Source organism: Eleutherodactylus coqui, chromosome 4, assembly GCF_035609145.1.
Source record: "Eleutherodactylus coqui strain aEleCoq1 chromosome 4, aEleCoq1.hap1, whole genome shotgun sequence".
NCBI classification, from domain to species: Eukaryota; Metazoa; Chordata; class Amphibia; order Anura; family Eleutherodactylidae; genus Eleutherodactylus; species Eleutherodactylus coqui.
In genome coordinates this window covers 294251139-294271107 of record NC_089840.1, presented here as the reverse complement: position 1 = coordinate 294271107, position 19969 = coordinate 294251139, and the positions used below count along the sequence as shown (strand labels likewise).

The 19969-nt window shown below is 48.4% G+C and overlaps 1 protein-coding gene across 6 annotated transcripts in view; it reads right to left on the bottom strand.

Moving 5' to 3' along the window:
• Positions 1-19969, bottom strand: part of ABLIM1 (actin binding LIM protein 1) — a 509502-nt gene that overhangs the window by 25738 nt on the left and 463795 nt on the right. For 4 of the 6 annotated variants that reach the window (XM_066601406.1, XM_066601404.1, XM_066601403.1 and 1 more), the window contains 7 exons: positions 17130-17207; positions 15159-15305; positions 14954-14998; positions 12995-13030; positions 11458-11587; positions 4680-4784; positions 506-553 (listed from right to left, as the gene is read on the bottom strand). In XM_066601406.1, the coding sequence (XP_066457503.1) occupies positions 506-553; positions 4680-4784; positions 11458-11587; positions 12995-13030; positions 14954-14998; positions 15159-15305; positions 17130-17207 (589 nt within the window). The remainder of the gene's footprint in view (positions 1-505; positions 554-4679; positions 4785-11457; positions 11588-12994; positions 13031-14953; positions 14999-15158; positions 15306-17129; positions 17208-19969) is intronic. The other 2 variants (XM_066601408.1, XM_066601409.1) reach the window with 2 other exon arrangements.

Here is a 19969-nt window from a genome sequence, read left to right as displayed (position 1 = left end):
TGGGCTGCACATGGTACTTACGGAGGGAATAGGAGGCGATGAGTGAATGCTCACCAGTTGGGGTCGGACACAACACACAAAAAAACAGAATAAAACAAGACAGTGTTATCAGGGGTGACGGGGCAGAGCGCTATAACACACAGGTCTATGGGCGGAGAAGTGAGGGGACTACTATATAGAGGGTCTAAGCAATCAAGCGGCCATATTGAACTGATCCCGGTCAGCAGTCAAGACACACATCTCATCTGTGACCAAGAAGGGGTTTTCTGGCCTCAGCTTTAGGATGGGGGGGGGGGGCAGTATGGCCAACTTGAGAAGAAAATCCTGTCTTTCCGTTGACCTTCCACATTGGTCTACACGGCCGGCTGGTGTGGAGGAGTATCCACCTTGCAATGTATTTAAGCTATGAGGTTAATGTCTGGTCAGTACTGGGGGTCAGTAAGTGGCCATGCATAGTCCAAGCCAAGGCGACGCACAAGACGGTTAGAGGGGGAGGAGACGTTACCGTGCTGCTTATAGATGGGAGGCTTCCGGTAAATGTTCAGTCCTTGGTCTGCGAAAGGAAAAGAAAATAGGAGTTAATTAATATCGGAGACTCTTACAAGACACAGAAGAGAAGACGACCCCAATGGAAGGCAGGAGACAGGCGGCAATGGGGTGACAGCCACGTCCCGCCCTGAGCCAACAGCCAATGAGGACCAAGACGCCATCATCAATGCATCAACAGAGAAGACGTAAGACAGATGGGAGGACATGACGCTCACAAGTGAGATAACCCCCCGAAAAGAGTGGAGCCCCAAGAATAGTGCCGATCCTGAAGAAGCTTCTCCACCGAGCGGCACAAATGGCAGACACTAGCGTACGCAAGAGGTCCAAGAACTCGTACAAAGGCGCCCCCCCGAGGTCAGCCTCCCTAGGAGATAGTCTTCACCCCTTCACGGAAGCAACCACAGCTGCCCCCACTTCGATCTATGGTCACCTCTTCTCTCTTTATGGCTTCTGCCTCATCTCCACCGGTAGATGGAAAGGCAAATATGGCTTAAAGGGGATGTGCAGGGGGGAGGAAGGGGCATTGTGCATAAAAGCATCCCCTACATTTCAAGTTATTAATTAGGACCCGTTGGGTTGGGTTACACCTGGTAACATGGCCATTCTCGGGATCAGTGTTGGTCCCAGTGTCTGGCTGCACAATCAGCAAGTTATTCGCTATCATCTGTGAGGAGGAGGTAAGCTGTGACTATCACCTACTGACTTCTTTGGGAGAATGTTTTGGGCATGCTCTGTGACCTGTGCAGAGATGGGAGGAGGTAAGCTGTGACTATCACCTACAGACTTCTATGGGAGAATGTTTTGGGCATGCTCTGTGACCTGTGCAGTGATGGGAGGAGGTGTGCTGCAACATCGCTTATAGAATCCTATAGAAAAGTGTCATGGCTATACTCTGCAACCTAGGCAAAGAGGGGAAGAGGTGAACTGTGCCCATCATCTATTGAGCTCTATGGGAGAGTGTTGTTGGCATGCTCTGTGACCTGTACAGGGAGGGGAGGGGTGCTGTGCCCACTAACTACAGACTTCTATGGTAGAGTGTTGTTCACATCTTCTGTGACCTGTGCAAAAGATCCTACTTTGAATGGTGACTCCTGTGTTATCTATATATATGTGTCACCTCTCAGTGTAATCCTGCCTGTGATGATGATGGGATGACGGCTGAGAAGTTTTCTCTACAGAACAGGAAGTGCGAGATTATTATTAGGCTTAGTGGTCATTGTGCAGGGAGGGGGAGGAGGTGAGATGTGACATCACCTATTGTGAATAGTGGATCCTATGTTATCTATATATAGGTGTCACCTCTCAGTGTAATCCTGCCAGCGATGATGATCAGATGAAGGCTGAGAAGGTTTTTTCTACATAACAGGAAGCACCAGACTATTATTAGGCCTAGTGGTTGGTATGAGTATAGCAGAATTTTAGGATTCCTTTGTAATAGAAGGCTTTGCTCCCATTGATATGATTAAGAGCTATACCTTCCACAGCACTTCAGGCTCCAACCCCAATGCAGACGGAGCTGTCAGCTGCAGTAAATGGGGAGGGGGGGCGGAGATCAGGTGAGCGGTGGACCCCAGCTGATCAACCACTGACGACCTACGCTGAGGGTAGAAAGCCCCAAGTACACAGAAATCAGCAGACAGAAGTAATAACGGATTTACAAAGTTACTGAGACATGTCTGTGGAAGTGAACAGCAGAGCGCGATAACATGTGACAGGAGTCCGTGTGATTTCTTCATGCGCACTAATCCTACACTCCAGTCACATCCAGAGGTGGACCATCCTGCTGGCTTCCAGTTAACTCTCAGGACGTCAGGATTCTTATGACACTGAAATCCTGTACTGATCCAAAGTTACAGATGGACATACAATACAGGAAGGTTCAGTAGTGTATGTACACAGTGTGTCCACCAGCAGAACAGGGAGTGCAGCTCTGAGGTATAATACAGGATGTAACTCAGGATCAGTACAGGATAAGTAATGTATGTACACAGTGACTCCACCAGCAGAATAGTGAGTGCAGCTCTGCAGTATAATACAGGATGTAACTCAGGATCAGTACAGGATAAGTAATGTATGTACACAGTGACTCCACCAGCAGAACAGGGAGTGCAGCTCTGAGGTATAATACAGGATGTAACTCAGGAGCAGTACAGGATAAGTAATGTATGTACACAGTGACTACACCAGCAGAACAGGGAGTGCAGCTCTGGAGTATAATACAGGATGTAACTCAGGATCAGTACAGGATAAGTAATGTATGTACACAGTGAGTCCACCAGCAGAATAGTGAGTGCAGCTCTGCAGTATAATACAGGATGTAACTCAGGATCAGTACAGGATAAGTAATGGATGTACACAGTGACTCCACCAGCCGAATAGTGAGTGCAGCTCTGGGGTAGAATACAGGATGTAACTCAGGAGCAGTACAGGATAAGTAATGTATGTACACAGTGACTCCACCAGCAGAATAGTGAGTGCAGCTCTGGAGTATAATACAGGATGGGACTCAGGATCAGTACAGGATAAGTAATGTATGTACACAGTGACTCCACCAGCAGAATAGTGAGTGCAGCTCTGGAGTATTATAGAGACTAATGTAAAAAGTGACTCCACTACATATGGAGATTCTACAGGGTGGTCCAAAGGTATGGAGACACCTGAATAAATGGAAAACGTTGGTTAGGAATAACATCCTGTTTGCGGCATGTTGCTAAGGGGAAGGGGGCAAATCTGTGAGCGATGGTGTCCAACACAGCTGAACATTTTGAAAGCCGCCATCTGAAAAACAAGTCGATATTTTCAGATGGGATAGAGTTTGACGAGAAATCCAAATCTGTGTAAATGTCACCTAACTTTTCAATGTTAGCAATTTTCTCTTAGTTCCAGACACAGATATGGCTGCGGGAGGAGAGGAGAGGACAGATCTCCGGGAGGCGCAGTGCTCGAGTCACTGCAGTGGATTTCAGTCGGCACCCTAAGGCTGGGCTCACACAGGGCGGATTTGCTGCGGAAATGCCATGCGAAATTTCACTGCGGCAAGTCCGTCTGCGGCCGCTTATCCCGGAATTAGCCAGCCATGTGGACGAGATTTGTCAAACATCTCATCCACACAGGACGGCTAATCCGTCGCAGCACAACCGGCAGAAGCGGCCACTGTCGTGCGGATTCCCCGGCCGCAGCAGGTCTATTTTTTTTTCTGTTGCGGCCGCGCTCCTCTCTTTGGAAGAGACGGCTACAACGGAAATGCATGTGGCCAAGCCGCTCCAAACCCCGTGGCTAAGTGCCGCAGGTTTGGAAGCTGCGCTTTCCTGCCGGAAATTTCGCGTTTTTTCGCTGTGGCAAAACCGCGAGATTCCGCCCTGTGTGAAACCAGCCGTACAGATCACCCACATGCCGTGGCACAGCTGACAAATTGCTTGCCTAATTTCGCCAAACAGGTTCTGTGTTGGAGCTGCCAACAAGTGATCATAAGGCGTCCACAGACAAAGCAACAACAATGGCGTCCATCTGCAAGAGCCCACATCGTAGTCCCAGCATCAGGGCGAGTCGGACAACGGATACTGGCTAGCACAAATGGCGCACGTACAAGATCCAGTTGCAGCATCATCTCAATGAGGACAATCCCGATCGCCATGCTGAATTGTGGAATGGGTGTCACAGCGATTGCAACGGGATCCCCATTTCATGAAGGCGGTTCTGTTCAGTGATGAAGCAAACGTCTACGTGAACGCGGAGGATTTGAAAATATCGACTTGGTACCTATATGGCGGCTTTCAAAATGGCCACCATGTTCGACACCTCCCCTCTCAGATTTGCCAACATGCCACACACAGGCTGGCATTCCCAACCACCGTTTTCCATTGATTCCGGTGTCTCCATACCTTTGGACCACCCATAAGTAATCTGTAACGTGATCAGCGGCCACACGTAAGGCGGTACTATTTATGATGAAGGATTTCCGAGCCCAAAGAGATCAGTACCATTTCCCACCCCATCTGTGAAGCTGTGACACATCGGAGACACAGAGATGAGCCCCCTCCCGCACCAACAGACAAGACAATGGAGACAGGACGTGCCTACAGATCTACAGTCGGACAGGACACGGAGACATAGACAGCAGCAGCTCCTACCTGGAAGATGGAAATGTTTAGGGACCTGAGCGTATGTTGGTGTTAGAGGGCGGCTGTCTGGCCGAGAGGGGAGTGGGGAGTTCCTGCCGCTGGATGGCTCAGTGCCTCCAATGAAAAGAACGAGTAGAAATGAAAACAGAGCAGAGAACAAAAGGAGCAAAAATGATACAAAAGGAACAGAAAACTTCCAAAAGAACACAAAGTGACAAAGTAGAACACGAGTCGGTCCCGTCAGATACGCTGTGAACGGGCGTGACGGGTGATGGCGCCATGTGTCGCTCATGCCGCGTTACAAATTAATGAGAGTTGTTTTTAAAGGGCCAGTCCTATAGAAATAAAGTTTAATGACCATAGAATGAAAAGTTCCAGAACTCTCTCATAGACTTTGTGTTTCAATTCCACCCCATTACAAGATCTCTGCTTGCTGTTGGGAAATGGAAACGTCGTTCTTGTTATATTCTGAGGCTGAAAATTGTACCACAACTCATGAAATCCGGGCTCATTGTCCTACTTGTGTTTAGTCCACGGAGTATTGTCTGCATTGATACATAATAACAAAGCATCAGCCGTGTGAGCAGGAATGAATATTTGTTCACTGACAGCAAGCAGAGATAGTTGACAATGGGGAGGAATTAAAAATAATAATCATCAAGTTTCTAAAACTTTCCATTTTACAATGCTAGGGATTTACCTGTGTATAACTGGACCGGCCCTTTAACTGAGGTTTCTCTTTTTGCCACCTGATGGTAATAAGATTACTTCATAACTGTCAGTGAATTGATCCCTAAACTTACACTGACTATTGTGCTGCTCTTATAACTTCCTGCTGAGTGGCCTGCAGATATAACATAGGAAACGTAGTACTGCCTCATCTGTGCCTGTAGTGATACCATGTGTACGGCTCTATTCATATGTGAGGTATAGCAGCTTAGGAAAGAGATGCTCCATTTATCGCTTTAATATATCGCATTTCCTGGGCACAGTATGTACTATTTATATGGGCACTATATGTACTATTTATATGGGCACTATATGTACTATTTATATGGGCACTGTATGGCACTTTCTGGGCACAGTATGTACTATTTATATGGGCACTATATGTACTATTTATATGGGCACTATATGTACTATTTATATGGGCACTGTATGGCACTTTCTGGGCACAGTATGTACTATTTATATGGGCACTATATGTACTATTTATATGGGCACTGTATGGCACTTTCTGGGCACAGTATGTACTATTTATATGGGCACTATATGTACTATTTATCTGGGCACTGTATGGCACAGAAGCAGTATATGCACTATTGTTCTAGGCATTATCTCTGCACAGTTACACTATTTATATGGGCATAGTATATACTATTTATCTGAGTAAAGTGTGGCACTGTCAAGGCAGTATATGTACTATTTATCTGGGCGCCATACGGCACTATGTAGGCAGTATGAACACTCTTTATCTGGGCACTGTACGGCACTATTTATGTAGGCCGTATATGTACTAATTATCTGGGCACTGTATGGCACTATGAGCATATTTATCTATGCACTGTATCCCAGTCTCTGGACACAGTATGCACTATTTGTAGGGCACTACCTAGGCACAGAGTCACCATTTATGAGATGTAGAGCATAAGGGAATAGTATGCAATATTATTTATCTGGGCACTGTATGTACAGTACTATTTGGACAATGTATGACACTGTAGGCAGTATGATCACTATTTATATGGGCACTATCTGGACACAGTTGCACGGTTTATGTGGGTATAGTATGTACTATTTCTCTGGGCATTGAATGGCACTATGTAGGCAGTATGGGCACTATTTATCTAGGCACCGCATGGCGCTCTCTTCGTAGTAGATGCACAATTTCTCTGGGCACTATATGGCAATGACCAGGCAACGTATGCACTATTATTTTCCTGCAGATGTTGCCAATATTGAAGAGATATTAATGTTGGGACCCCTTTAATAACCCCCCAGACTCACGGCTGCGGCATTCCCATCACAATAGGTTCATGCTAATTTATTGATTTATGCTCTTAAAGCTACGGCACATTTGTTATGTAGAACGGACGCCGTGCAGAAGCCATACGAGCTCCGGCTCTAATGAGTCGCTCGTGCACAATGTGTCCATCCGTCATCTATAGATATGTGGGAAGACACATCTATAAGTACCATGTCAGCCGGTGACAGAATACTGCCGTCCGGTACAGACCGCTATAAGCCCCTCGAGTTTTCACACCGCGGCCTCCGTTACGCCTATTTTTATAGCTTTGTTACCGGCAGATAACAAGTTAAATCTCCATATAAAATAATGCAGATCATGTTCTAATTTCAGCTCCATCATGTTTTACACTCCAGTCACATCCAGAGCTGCATTCACAATTCTGCTGGTTTCCAACAACCCTTGTACCTCCTGCTGGATCGGTGGCTCCATAGCCGATGTTTGCTGTGGTGCATTGTGGGAGATGTAGTGTACATTACAGGAATTACATCTCTTTCGTGTATCCAGTACAACACGGACTTCCTGCGTCTCGTTACAATATGCGGACTTTTATACTGTAAACTAAAGCGCCACCAAAAAGGGTATTGTTTTAATGGCAGGAAATGCATCATAATATACGGACGGCCGACGGGATAGAAAGTGCTGGAAGCTTTCACTGCAGACAGTACAGTATATAGCATCAGCCTATTGCCGCTCCTCTCCAGCCATTCCATCTACAAAGCAGAACAATGTTGCAATTCTACAATAATGTTTCTCCTGTGTCCGGCGTTACATTGTATCCACAGTCCTGTATCTGGGGCTTCAGAGCTCTGATCTCACAGCATTCCCTGCTGGTTCAGGGTCTACAAGCAGCGTCCTGTGGTGATCTGCACTCTGGAAAGGGTTATCCGGGCACACACGGGTGTTGGTATAGCGGTACACACTGTCCCAATAGACAGCCGAGTTACTGCTCACAACAACAATCACAGCAGGTTTCATCTTGGTGCGTATTACACATGTATACAAGCCAAGATAGAAGATGGTGATTGGAGGCTCAGAGCTAGTAGGCAGTGCCCCTGCCTGGATACCGTGCGCATATCTCTCACAGCTGGCATGTTGTGAGATACACTTGTGTGAGCCCGGCCTAAAGGCATCCAGTGTGGGAAATACAAACTGTAATGTATGTACACAGTGACTCCACCAGCAGAATAGTGAGTGCAGCTCTGGAGTATAATACAGGATGGGACTCAGGAGCAGTACAGGATAAGTAATGTATGTACACGGTGACTCCACCAGCAGAATAGTGAGTGCAGCTCTGGAGTATAATACAGGATGTAACTCAGGATCAGTACAGGATAAGTAATGTATGTACACAGTGACTCCACCAGCAGAATAGTGAGTGCAGCTCTGGAGTATAATACAGGATGTAACTCAGGATCAGTACAGGATAAGTAATGTATGTACACAGTGACTCCACCAGCAGAATAGTGAGTGCAGCTCTGGGGTATAATACAGGATGTAACTCAGGATCAGTACAGGATAAGTAATGTATGTACACAGTGACTCCACCAGCAGAATAGTGAGTGCAGCTCTGGGGTATAATACAGGATGTAACTCAGGAGCAGTACAGGATAAGTAATGTGTGTACACAGTGACTCCACCAGCAGAATAGTGAGTGCAGCTCTGGAGTATAATACAGGATGTAACTCAGGAGCAGTACAGGATAAGTAATGTGTGTACACAGTGACTCCACCAGCAGAATAGTGAGTGCAGCTCTGGGGTATAATACAGGATGTAACTCAGGATCAGTACAGGATAAGTAATGTATGTACACAGTGACCCCACCAGCAGAATAGTGAGTGCAGCTCTGGAGTATAATACAGAATGTAACTCAGGAGCAGTACAGGATAAGTAATGTATGTACACAGTGACTCCACCACCAGCAGAATAGTGAGTGCAGCTCTGGAGTATAATACAGTATATAACTCAGGAGCAGTACAGGATAAGTAATGTATGTACACAGTGACTCCACCAGCAGAATAGTGAGTGCAGCTCTGGAGTATAATACAGGATGTAACTCAGGGTCAGTACAGGATAAGTGATGTATGTACACAGTGACTCCACCAGCAGAATAGTGAGTGCAGCTCTGGAGTATATTACAGGATGGAACTCAGGATAAGTAATGCAAGTACTACCTGACACATTTTCTTATAGTAATAAACTCCTATTTATCCTCTGCAGCCCCCCTCCCCCACAATCAGCATCCCAGCGGCCCCTGACATATGAAATATGGGAGCCAAGTGAAGACCTCCTCTAGTGCCCTAGATTTGCACCTTCCCCGGTGATATTATTGGCCTGATGCGGGTGTCTGACATGCTCGTCCTTTCTGCTTCTCCACGTCACATATGATGAGTAATGAGGGGTCACAGATGAAGGGGATCGGAACCTGTAACATCAATGTTTTCAAGCTATTTGCCCCAAACTTTGCCAAATCTCCATATGGACTTTGGTGTGAATATAAATGGTTAATCTGGGCTGTGATGGAACCAGCGAGCGATTCGCATCCGTATTAAAGATGCCATTCCATGGACACAAAGCAAACACACACAGTGCAAAAACCATGAAGTGCGTGAGTGGGCAGCGCACCCGGACAGCCGCCGTATCCGCTTCCATCTGGAGAGAAGCTAATGACGGCACTTGCATCGGCTTGTCCGCTCTCCTTACCTTTCACGTGTAGTATCGTATGATGCCTGAAGGGGGAGTTTGGACGGGAGTCGCTGTGGGCGGAGCTGAAGCTGCCAGTGCGCATGTACGACAAGCGCTGCACACCAGTACACAACAACTCTGGCATCATGTAACGGGGGAGAGGAGAGAAGCCAGGTGTAACGGACAAATAAAAAGAGAGAGCGGGGGAGGGGAGGAAAGAACAGGGGGAAAAAAGCACAAAATAAGAGACAAAAATAATGGAGGGGTCCGAAATTACTGAAGAAATTAAATGACAGTTAACAGAAGCGAGCAGGAAACTAAATTAAAACATTACAGGAACGAAAGGGTTAAAGCTGCAAAAAGTGGACACAGAGAACCTGCCCAGGGGGCGGAGCCAATGGAGACCATGGAACAATGGACAATACCTTTAAGGGGTTTTCCACCCATCCACATGGTATGGTGTACATGAGAAAGGTCACTGAAAAGTAATCCATGGGGGGATGGGACCCTCATCCTCCCTTTCTGGACAAAGAGGGGGTCTTGGCCCCCATTCTTGGTGGAGAAGTTCCAAGTAGGGGCTGCTACTTTCCAATGTGAACAAGGCCTGGGACCCGCTTGGCCATCTAATTGGCTTAGGTGTATAAGTGGAAAACCCCTTCAAAGGCTCTAAACCTCTGTTCTTAGGTCCTTTGCATGCAGCCTGCAGTGTAAAGAATGGAGGATTTCACCCTGGTTGTTATGGCTACCAACAGGGTCTATATGGATACATGAACATACAATGTATCCACTATATTGGATACACTCACACGGATGAGGGTTAGTAAGCAGCGGAAGGCAGACCTCTTTTTTGACCTTATACTTTATGTACTTCTGTCCCTTTAAACAGAATATGTTTTCCGCCATTGAAGGGGGAGGAGTCTCCGCACCGCAGCGAGGACAACGTGCGCACTAGTTCTTGGTCAGATTTGTGTTCTGCGCCGTCTATAACACTATTCTTGTCATCAAAAATCCCAGAACCACAAGAGACAACCTCAATATAAGTCTTACCTGTAGGGGGTGCTTTATCCACCCTCAGATGCAGGAGCAAATTTATACTACATTTGTCTATATGCATCTTGACCTGCAGGGGGCGCTGCATGTTACAACTGTCCATTGCCCAGTAGAGATGCTGTTTATTATAGTATATATCACTTCTCAGCCTGTTTTTCCCCAATGTGCTGACTGTGCACTAGATGGCGCCACAACAACATGTAATACAGTTAGAACTGCTCAGCGAGTCACCCTCTGGGCTACGATCCTTCTCGGGCTGCATTCTGTCTCATGGCTATTCTTGAGGCGATGATCCCTATTGGGGCTAGGGTAATTTTTAAGACTACAACCCCCCTTGGGACTATGATCTCTTTTGGGGCTATGACTCTTCTTGGGTCACTCTCGAAGCTGTGAGGTCTCTCAAGGCTACGATCCCTTCCTGGGTTAGGGTCATTCTCAAAGCTATGAGCTTTTTTGGATGTAGGGTCATTTTTGAGGCTATGACTGCTCTTAGGGCTAAGATCCCTTCCAGGGTCAGGGTCGTTCTCAAGGCTAGGATCCCCCTTGGGGCTATGATTACTCTCGGAACTACAATCCTTCTTGGGGTTAGGATTACTCTTGGGCTAGGGTCATTCTTGGGGCTACGATCCCTGTCAGGGCCACGTTCTGTCTGAGGGCTTTTCTTGAGTCTACGATCCCTCTTGAGTCTATGATCCCTTTCCAGGCTTTAGGGGGTTACACCCCTTCTTGGGCTAGGGTCATTCTCAGGACTACAATCCCTCCACAACCCCCGTAGGGCAGTGAATGTTCTCCTCACAATAGGACAGTATTGCATTTGGGGGTGGAGGGGTTAATTCTGCTCTTCCTGCATGCCCACCTAATAACAGATTTAGGTAGTCCAGTATGACCAGGTACGTAAGGAAGGTGACCGCTCACTGTAATGGCAGCAAGGACGCCAGGAGGGACATATTATATATCCACCAACCATATCTGAGGGTCCTCAGCATATCAGACAAGACAGATCCCTTAAACTCAGCCGATCCTTACCGGGTCTGTGGAAATGCTGCGGGGAGCGGGAGATGGTGGGCGTGTAGTTGTGGTGGCTGTAGATGGGAGAGTTGATGGATCCCTGGCTGGTAGATCTCTGAATGATCCGCTCTCGCCCATCCTGATAACCCTAAAGGGGACAAGAAGGTCACATCCCAGAGGTCAAAGACAGTAAACATATTGCCACTATTACAGGGGCCTCACCCAGCTTTCCCGGACCCCTGAGCGGCAGCCCTACGTAGATCTGACATGGCTTTCAGAGGAGGAATCCAGGCGGGAAAAAAAAAATCTATGCTGGATTCCCTAAGGAGGCATTTCCACGAGCGAGTGCTATGTAGGTCCGAGAAATGATGCCTGATATTGTACGTGCGATCGCATTTTGCAGGAAAGCGCATCGCATTGTATGTCTGTACTTGCAATTTTCATGTATGTGTAAAACACGACGACAATCGCATGTTGTTAAAATAGTAAAATCGCCTGGCCCTCCCATGAAACTCCCATGTACATGCGATGCAATGCTTTCTTGCTCCCATAGGTTAGAGTGGGGGGGGGGGGGGGGGGGGGAGGGGCGGGCGTTCTTCAACAGAATCACCCAAAAATAAGACAAGCTGCAGTTCTTTCATGTCGCAGCGACGCTGCTAGAGAAAATTCACACGTGACTGAACGCAACGCACAAGACTATAAAACGGTCAGTGTAAACGCCCCCTTAATGTGGTTGGCGGTCGGGATTCACGCAAGTACAAATGTTGTATGCCAGTTTCCTGGAACACGAAAATTGCAATTTTGACACGAGCAGCAAAATTGCAGCTTTTATGACCTTTACGCTGGGGCCCAAAACTTTTTCAAAAAGTGGGCCTGACCTAGTGTCAGGGGTGTGGCCATGTGCAACCAATCAGGTTTACTATAATGTACGATAGAAACTGGTGTACATCATAGCAAAAGCGTCCGCCAGCTGGGAGCCGCCGCAGGTTTGCATCTGATGCGAAGAATGTATTAAGACGCCCGTGCCTCATAATGCATTTGTTGCAGGAAATCCGGCGCATGTGAAACGCGTGGCTGTGGGCGGGGGTCTCACAAGCACGGATTCTAACTGCGGAGTTTGCGCGGACTTCCCGTGACGCACTCGTGAATATGAATTGCGTATTTCATGAGCAGAAGAAAAATCGCAGCATGGAGGGAGGCGGCCGACCCGCAGCCCATACGCAATTAACACCCGCATCACCACAGCACGGGAAATACAAGCAATGAAAAAATAAAACTGCGCTGCACACGACCGCCTGCGAGCCGCCGCGCTCATTCGCAATATAGATTTATCAAGTACGCAGGGTCACCAGCCTGAATCTGCTGTGAGTCTCCCGCATGCTGAATCCGACCCGTTCATGTGAGCCCGGCCTAAAGGTGCCCGAGTGTCCCCATGGCAAGACAGAAGTGTTGTCATGGGGACATGTAGGATCAGCCCCGGCAAACAGGAAGCCATCGTCACAGCGTGATAAAGACAGATAGATCCATCGTTACAATGTGTCAGGGCAGGACTCACCTCAGCGGAAGGCGTGGGAGACAAGGTTCTGGGAGACTGGAAAATAAAGGACAACATAATAACGTTATTACGATCCGGAGACACAATGTATCAGATCAGCAACACAGAAATCAGGATGAGCGATCAGGGAAACGGCGATCCTCAGCAGCGCGACCCCAGATAGATTAGTTAGGGCTGCAGCTGGCAGAGCGCGGGTTAATGATCACGGTTGCACAAATACAGGGAAGAACACTAGGAGGCGCTGTGCTTGCCCGCTGGTCTGGGCTGCTGTATGGAATGTGCAGCGTTTGGTGCCCTTTGTGGCAGCGATGTTCTCGATTGTGTGATGAGTTGGCACCGAGTGCCTGGGTGACGGGAAGCGGTGGCAGAGTCTGGAACGCTGAACCCCCTCCCCCCCCCCCCCCCCCCTCTAACCCATTATGCAGCTCATTAATCCAGAACATTGCAGAGGGCATCACATGCCAGGGGGGGCACTATAAACACCCCATCATCCTCCCTGTGCCTCGTGCCCTGCATACCGCTGAGCACATTGTCAGGTGCGCCAAAAAGATAATAAACCCGCAAATATAGTGATTTTCTATGTTCTTCAACTTCCAGAAACTTCTGTGCGCCGTAATGAGGGGGCATTATACGGGGGCATCAGCAGCAGCTCTGTGGGGGGTTCTGTGATTCAGGGGTTGGGAAAAAAGAAAAATTACAAGGGGTAAAAAAAATGGCGCACCATCAGACGCCACCGCCAGAATCGATGGAGCGCCATCAAGAGCCGGGATCGCAAACTGCGCCAAATAAATTTCTGCCCCTTCACCAAAGCATCGATCGACAGACAGCGCTAATCACAGCGGGGGGGGGGTTAGTTCAGGGCAAGTCCGGCCACAGATGCACCGACGGCTGGTAACAAGCGCAACAAGGGCTCGTTCACACGGGCGGATCTGCATTCCGTATAATGCGCGTATTTTTTACACGCGTTATACGGAGCGCTTAAACCTGACTGATTTGCATTCGCGTATTTATACGTATGAAAATAATCGCCGCCGTCCTATTTGGGTCTGCGTTACATTGAAGTCACGGGGATTGTTCACAAGGGTGGAAATGGCGCGCAGCGATGCGGATTTCATGCAAAACGAATGGCAATCGCAGACAAATTGCAACTTTACAAGAGCGGTATCGGTTCGAGTTTCTCGGAGTCACCCGTGTGAATGCATTCTAAGGGCGTCTCCACACGGGCGAGAAAATTGCGCGATTTTCGCGTGATGCGAGAGTCAGTAAAAAGCAGATGATGAAGCCAAGGATTAATGGCTTCCTTCCAATCAGCGATGCTGAGAGAACTAATAATCGCATCAGGCCTCATCTTCCTGCAAGGTGCGATTATTTTTTATCTCCCATGTATCCCTATGGAGCCGCCTTTTTATCGCAACGTCACGATGCGATTTTAACATTAGAAAGTCCTATTGACTTTTGTGATAAAGATATTGCGCCATTTTATCGCAGGCGGCAGCGAGGCGAGATTATTCTAAAAAAAAAGCATGGCTGACCTTGCGGCAAAATCGCTAACACCCGTGTGAACTTAGCCTAACCGCGGCGACTCATCAATGGCCTCCAGTAGAAGTAAATCTGCTGGTCAGTGAACGTCCGAGACGCCGCAGCTGTTAGAGGAGTCTCAGCCGTAGGAGCGGCGGTAACGGAAGCATAGCGGACGCTCGCCGACCGCGGCGGAATCTGTGACCGGCTTACAGGAAAGCAGATTATACATGGAGCTCAGATACTACGCGGAGGAGGAGACCGGAAGCCACGAGGATGCGACGGAGGAGGCGGCTTATCATCCTCAACTACATCCCCGGCGGACAGAGACTCTCCATCAGAGAAGCCGGGTGACAAGCGTCACCGCCGCACCGAACGTCACCCGGCTGTCACAGACTTCAGGTCTCCTTTAAGGGCGAGATCAGCGGCGCCCCCACTTACTCTCTCATTGTGGACTGAGGAGCGGTCACTCCGGGGGCTCTGTGGCTGTGGACAAGAGTCACCGAGGTCATTAATAAGAGACACATCACTCTGTGCAGCGGATGGAACTACAAGTCCCAGCATGGGCCAGACAGAGGTTACGGACCATTGTGGGACTTGTAGTTCCACAACACCCTAGCTGATTGCAGAGACACTGTGGCCTCACCTCCCCCATGCTCTGCCGCTCGTCATACGTGGATGTGTGGAAGGATTCGTAGGTGATGAGGTCCGGCCGCTCGATGTCGTAGATGGCCTTCACCTTGGGGATGGCGGCGAGGTCCTTGTAGTCCAGGATCTCATCGTCCACTTTAGCCTGAGGGGTCACAGAAGAGAGGAGCGTCAGAGGATCCAGAGAGCGCAGTCAGCAACCCCTAAACCTACCACCAGCTGGAGGATCCACTGCAGAGCGAGCACAACTCCGCGGCACCGCCAACGCTTTGTGGCACTGTGCCCGCCGGCGGCGATCGCCCACAAGTGCAGGATGCGCTGCAGTTACAGTAGCGGGAATGCGATTGTGGGAAATCCCGTCCCCGTGTTGCCTAAAGTTAGGTTTGCCACTTTTGTAACAAAAAATACCGGACAGATTAAAAGGGGGCGTGGTCAGGGGCGTGGCCTATCCCAAGATATGGATTTAACTCTGTTATTCTAGTGACCCCACCTACTAACTGTACCCCCCTTAGTGGCCTCAATAGAAATAATGCCCCCAGTAGTGGTCCCAATAATGTCCTCCTTAGTAACCTCTATAGTAACAGTAACCCCCTTAGTGACCCCAGAAGTAATAGTGACTCCTATTAGCAGCTCCCTTAGTGATTGTGCCCCTTTAGTGGCACATGTAGTAATAGTGACCCCCTTAATGGCCCCAGTAGTAACACTGTCCCCGTTTGTGGCCCTGGTAGTAATAGTGACCCCCTTAATGGCCCCAGTAGTAACACTGTCCCTGTTTGTGGCCCTGGTAGTAATAGTGACCCCCTTAATGGCCCCAGTAGTAAGTGTTTTCCTAGTGGCCCCAGAAGTAACAGTGACCCCTGTGGCATACATACCGTAGAAGAAAGAGGGCTCCATAGCAAAGATCGAAATGGGGCCCCTAGTAAGTGCTGGATTTTGGCCCCCTAGACACATTGGTCTGATGTTCATTCTCCCTTCTGCCAAGACATTTCCCAACCCCTTGTTTCTGAGCAGTTCAGCTCCTCTGTAGAGGGGAGTCGCACTGGTTCCAGCGACAGAGAAGAAAAGCGAGTGGGGCCAAATATCACTGGGCCCTATAGCAGCTGCATAGTCTGCCTCTAGGGTACGTACGCCCTTGAGTGCCCTCCCATAGTGGCTCCAGTAGTAATAGAGACCCCTGTTAGAAGCTCCAGTAGTAATACTGCCCCTTTAGTGGTCCCAGCAGTAATAGTGATCCTTAAAAGATACGGTTAGCGGATGAACGTGGACTATAATATGGATGGACTTTACTTCTAGATTGCCCCCCATAATCAGCTGGCCACAGAGAGCATCATGTCACCTGTATTCTTTACCAGGCACAGCGCCGTCTTTTTTAACAGTGGTAGTGCCTGGTACTGCAGCTCACTCCCAATCAGGTAAAACTGCAGTACCAGACAAAGCCACAAGGTGGGGGTCTGATAAACAAAGAGAGGGACCCGACGCTCTCTGGGACCCCGTCATTCAGTTGATCCATGGGGTTACCATATTAATGACCTATTTGAAGGATTCAATATTACAGTACCGAGAAACACCTTTAGAGGGCGCTCACACGTGGCGGATCTTGGTACCGATTTATATCAAAATCCGCGTCACATTCAGTTTGCCGAAGATTTGGTGTGGATTTTGCGCCACATACGAGCGCCCTCTTAGGGCATTCCCATGTAGTGCATTTGGTGCGGATCCGTTACCAAACTCTGAAGCAGATCTCACATTGCGGATTTTGAGGTGGTTTTTGATGCGGCAAATTTAACCCTTTCCACTGATGGGTGAGATCTGCTGCTGATCTGCATCAAATGCTGCGGATTCTGAGGAGACTTTCATCGCTGGTTCCCGCTGCAGAATATCCCCTGCGTGTGAACATGGCGAGCTGCGAATGACCCCCTAACATCAGGGTCACCCGCAGCGGAGACGCCCACGGTTCGGTTCTACTCACACAGATGGTATGGCCCGGTGAGCCCGGTATACTGGATCCGGTGCGGGAGTAGACGCTCTCGGATGAGGACCTCGTAGGCTGAAACACAAGAACCGCTGTCAGTCATAAGAATGGGAGGGCAGGACGTGCAAACACAACCCTGACCTGCAGAAGCAGGACCCCAATATCAGCAACCAAGGAGAGGAACCAGGGGCGGGACAGGGGTCTGTGAACACCACCAAAAGGGGGCAGCACTGGGGAGAGGCAGGTGGTGTAGAGCAGCACCAGAAGGGGTCGCACTGCAGAAGGGAGAATGTGGAGTAAATGGCAGAGGAGGACTGTAGGGAATGTAATGAAGCAGAATTAGGCGGAGGGGTCCTTCTGATTTCTGCTCTGGGGCCGCTCTCCTCCGGGTTTGGCGCCGACATTTATGTGATAAGTAAGCATCTCTCCCTGTTTCGGTGCAGGACGCTGCACTCCTGATCACAATGCAGGGTGAGAAGCAGCTAATCTCAGGGTTCATCTCCCTGTCTGCAGGCTGAGGTCATACATTTCTGGGCGATTGCTGGAGCCGCCCTTCACAGCAGCACTCCGAGGGGATTGTAGAAGCCAAGAGAAATCTGAGAAGACAAATACACGACAAGCCGAAGTGACGTCAGCAGCAAAATAACCAGGGAGCGATCCAAATGTGCAGAGGGGACCATGCAGGGAGCCAGTCCATCTTCAACCATCAGAGCTCAGGTGCCCCAGTCATCCCCTGCTTCTTCAGTGTCCCTACAGAGCTTTGTCTGGTGATTTGCATCCTGGGAAGGGTTATCTGATGGAGGAATAACTAACTGCCTCCTACATTATAAAAAGTTCAGCTAAACAGTTAAGCAGTGTCTGACCACATGCTTGCTCATTGTTTGCAGTATCAACCAGCAGAATTATGAGTGCAGCTCTGGAGTATAATACAGGATGTAACTCAGGAGCAGTACAGGATAAGTAATGTATGTACACAGTGACTCCACCAGCAGAATAGTGAGTGCAGCTCTGGAGTATAATACAGGATGTAACTCAGGGTCAGTACAGGATAAGTAATGTATGTACACAGTGACTCCACCAGCAGAATAGTGAGTGCAGCTCTGGAGTATAATACAGGATTTAACTCAGGATCAGTACAGGATAAGTAATGTATGTACACAGTGACTCCACCAGCAGAATAGTGAGTGCAGCTCTGGGGTATAATACAGGATGTAACTCAGGAGCAGTACAGAATAAGTAATGTATGTACACAGCGACTCCACCAGCAGAATAGTGAGTGCAGCTCTGGAGTATAATATAGGATGAAACTCAGGATCAGCACAGGATAAATAATGTACGTACACAGTGACTCCAGCAGCAGAATAGTGAGTGCAGCTCTGGAGTATAATACAGGATGTAACTCAGGATCAGTACAGGATAAATAATGTATGTACACAGTGACTCCAGCAGCAGAATAGTGAGTGCAGCTCTGGAGTATAGTGAAGGATGGAACTCAGGGTCAGTACGGGATAAGTAATGTATGTACACAGTGACTCCACCAGCAGAATAGTGAGTGCAGCTCTGGAGTATAATACAGGATGTAACTCAGGATCAGTACAGGATAAGTAATGTATGTACACAGTGACTCCACCAGCTGAATAGTGAGTGCAGCTCTGGAGTATAATACTGGATGTAACTCAGGATCAGTACAGGATAAGTAATGTATGTACACACTGACTCCACCAGCAGAATAGTGAGTGCAGCTCTGGAGTATAATACAGGATGTAACTCAGGATCAGTACAGGATAAGTAATGTATGTACACAGTGACTCCACCAGCAGAACAGTGAGTGCAGCTCTGCAGTATGACAAACGATGTCACTCCGGTTCAGGTCAAAGGTCACTGGAGATATCTGACATATTAGGGATCTCAGTTTAAGGCCCTTTCACATGGGCCAACAGTCTTTTAAACAACTGCACGAGCGCTGGCATCACTGCTAAGGTAATCTGCACTTGTACGGGGCATTTAAACTGAAAGTCCTGCCAGGAGACAATAGATTGTATTCATCTGCATAGAAACAGGCAAAAACTGAAAGTATGCTGTCCAAAACTTGTCCATTAGGTGGCAGTAATTCAAACTTAAATCTTTCCACAAGAAGTTACAAGGAAAGTTCAGACCCTTTGTGTCCAAACTGAAGTGGGGATCATTCCCTACACTGCGCCAGCATCGGGTAACGTGATTGGTCATCGTCTGGCTGCTACTCGCAATCTCTGCATTTTTCAGGAATACTTACTGTGATTTGCCAGCAGGATATAATAAGATCCGTGCATCGTGTGTTAGGCATCACTCGTGAAGAAAGGCGACTAGTGAGTCATCAGCCAATCAGAACACATCTCATTGCCCAACAGATAACCCACCCGCCGCAGTGATGTCACAAAGTATCAGAAAATGTGTTAATTTTCATCAAAGTGCAAAGTTAGCGGTGAGCGCTGTGATGACATAATCTGCATGGCTGGACGGTACCTTTCTCTTTAAGAACCCCGGAAAAAACAATGGAAATCGCTGCCGAGAGAGAAACAATCACTTAGAGCAGAACCGCCACAAGGTCTCCGGGGATCACAGCAGACGAGCAAAGGGACAATTCGGGGGACACTTTGTGACGGCAGACTGAAGTGCAGGGGACACATAGATTGTTACCCCCACACCGGGGAATATCCCCGTCCACAGATGTAGTTGAATGTAGTTCCTGGGGCGCCTTGACACGTTACCAGCTGTATTACAGACGTTATACTTTATATCAACAGTACAACCCCCCACAACAGAAGCGGTCAGCCATGGGAGCCCACCACTCGCCAATC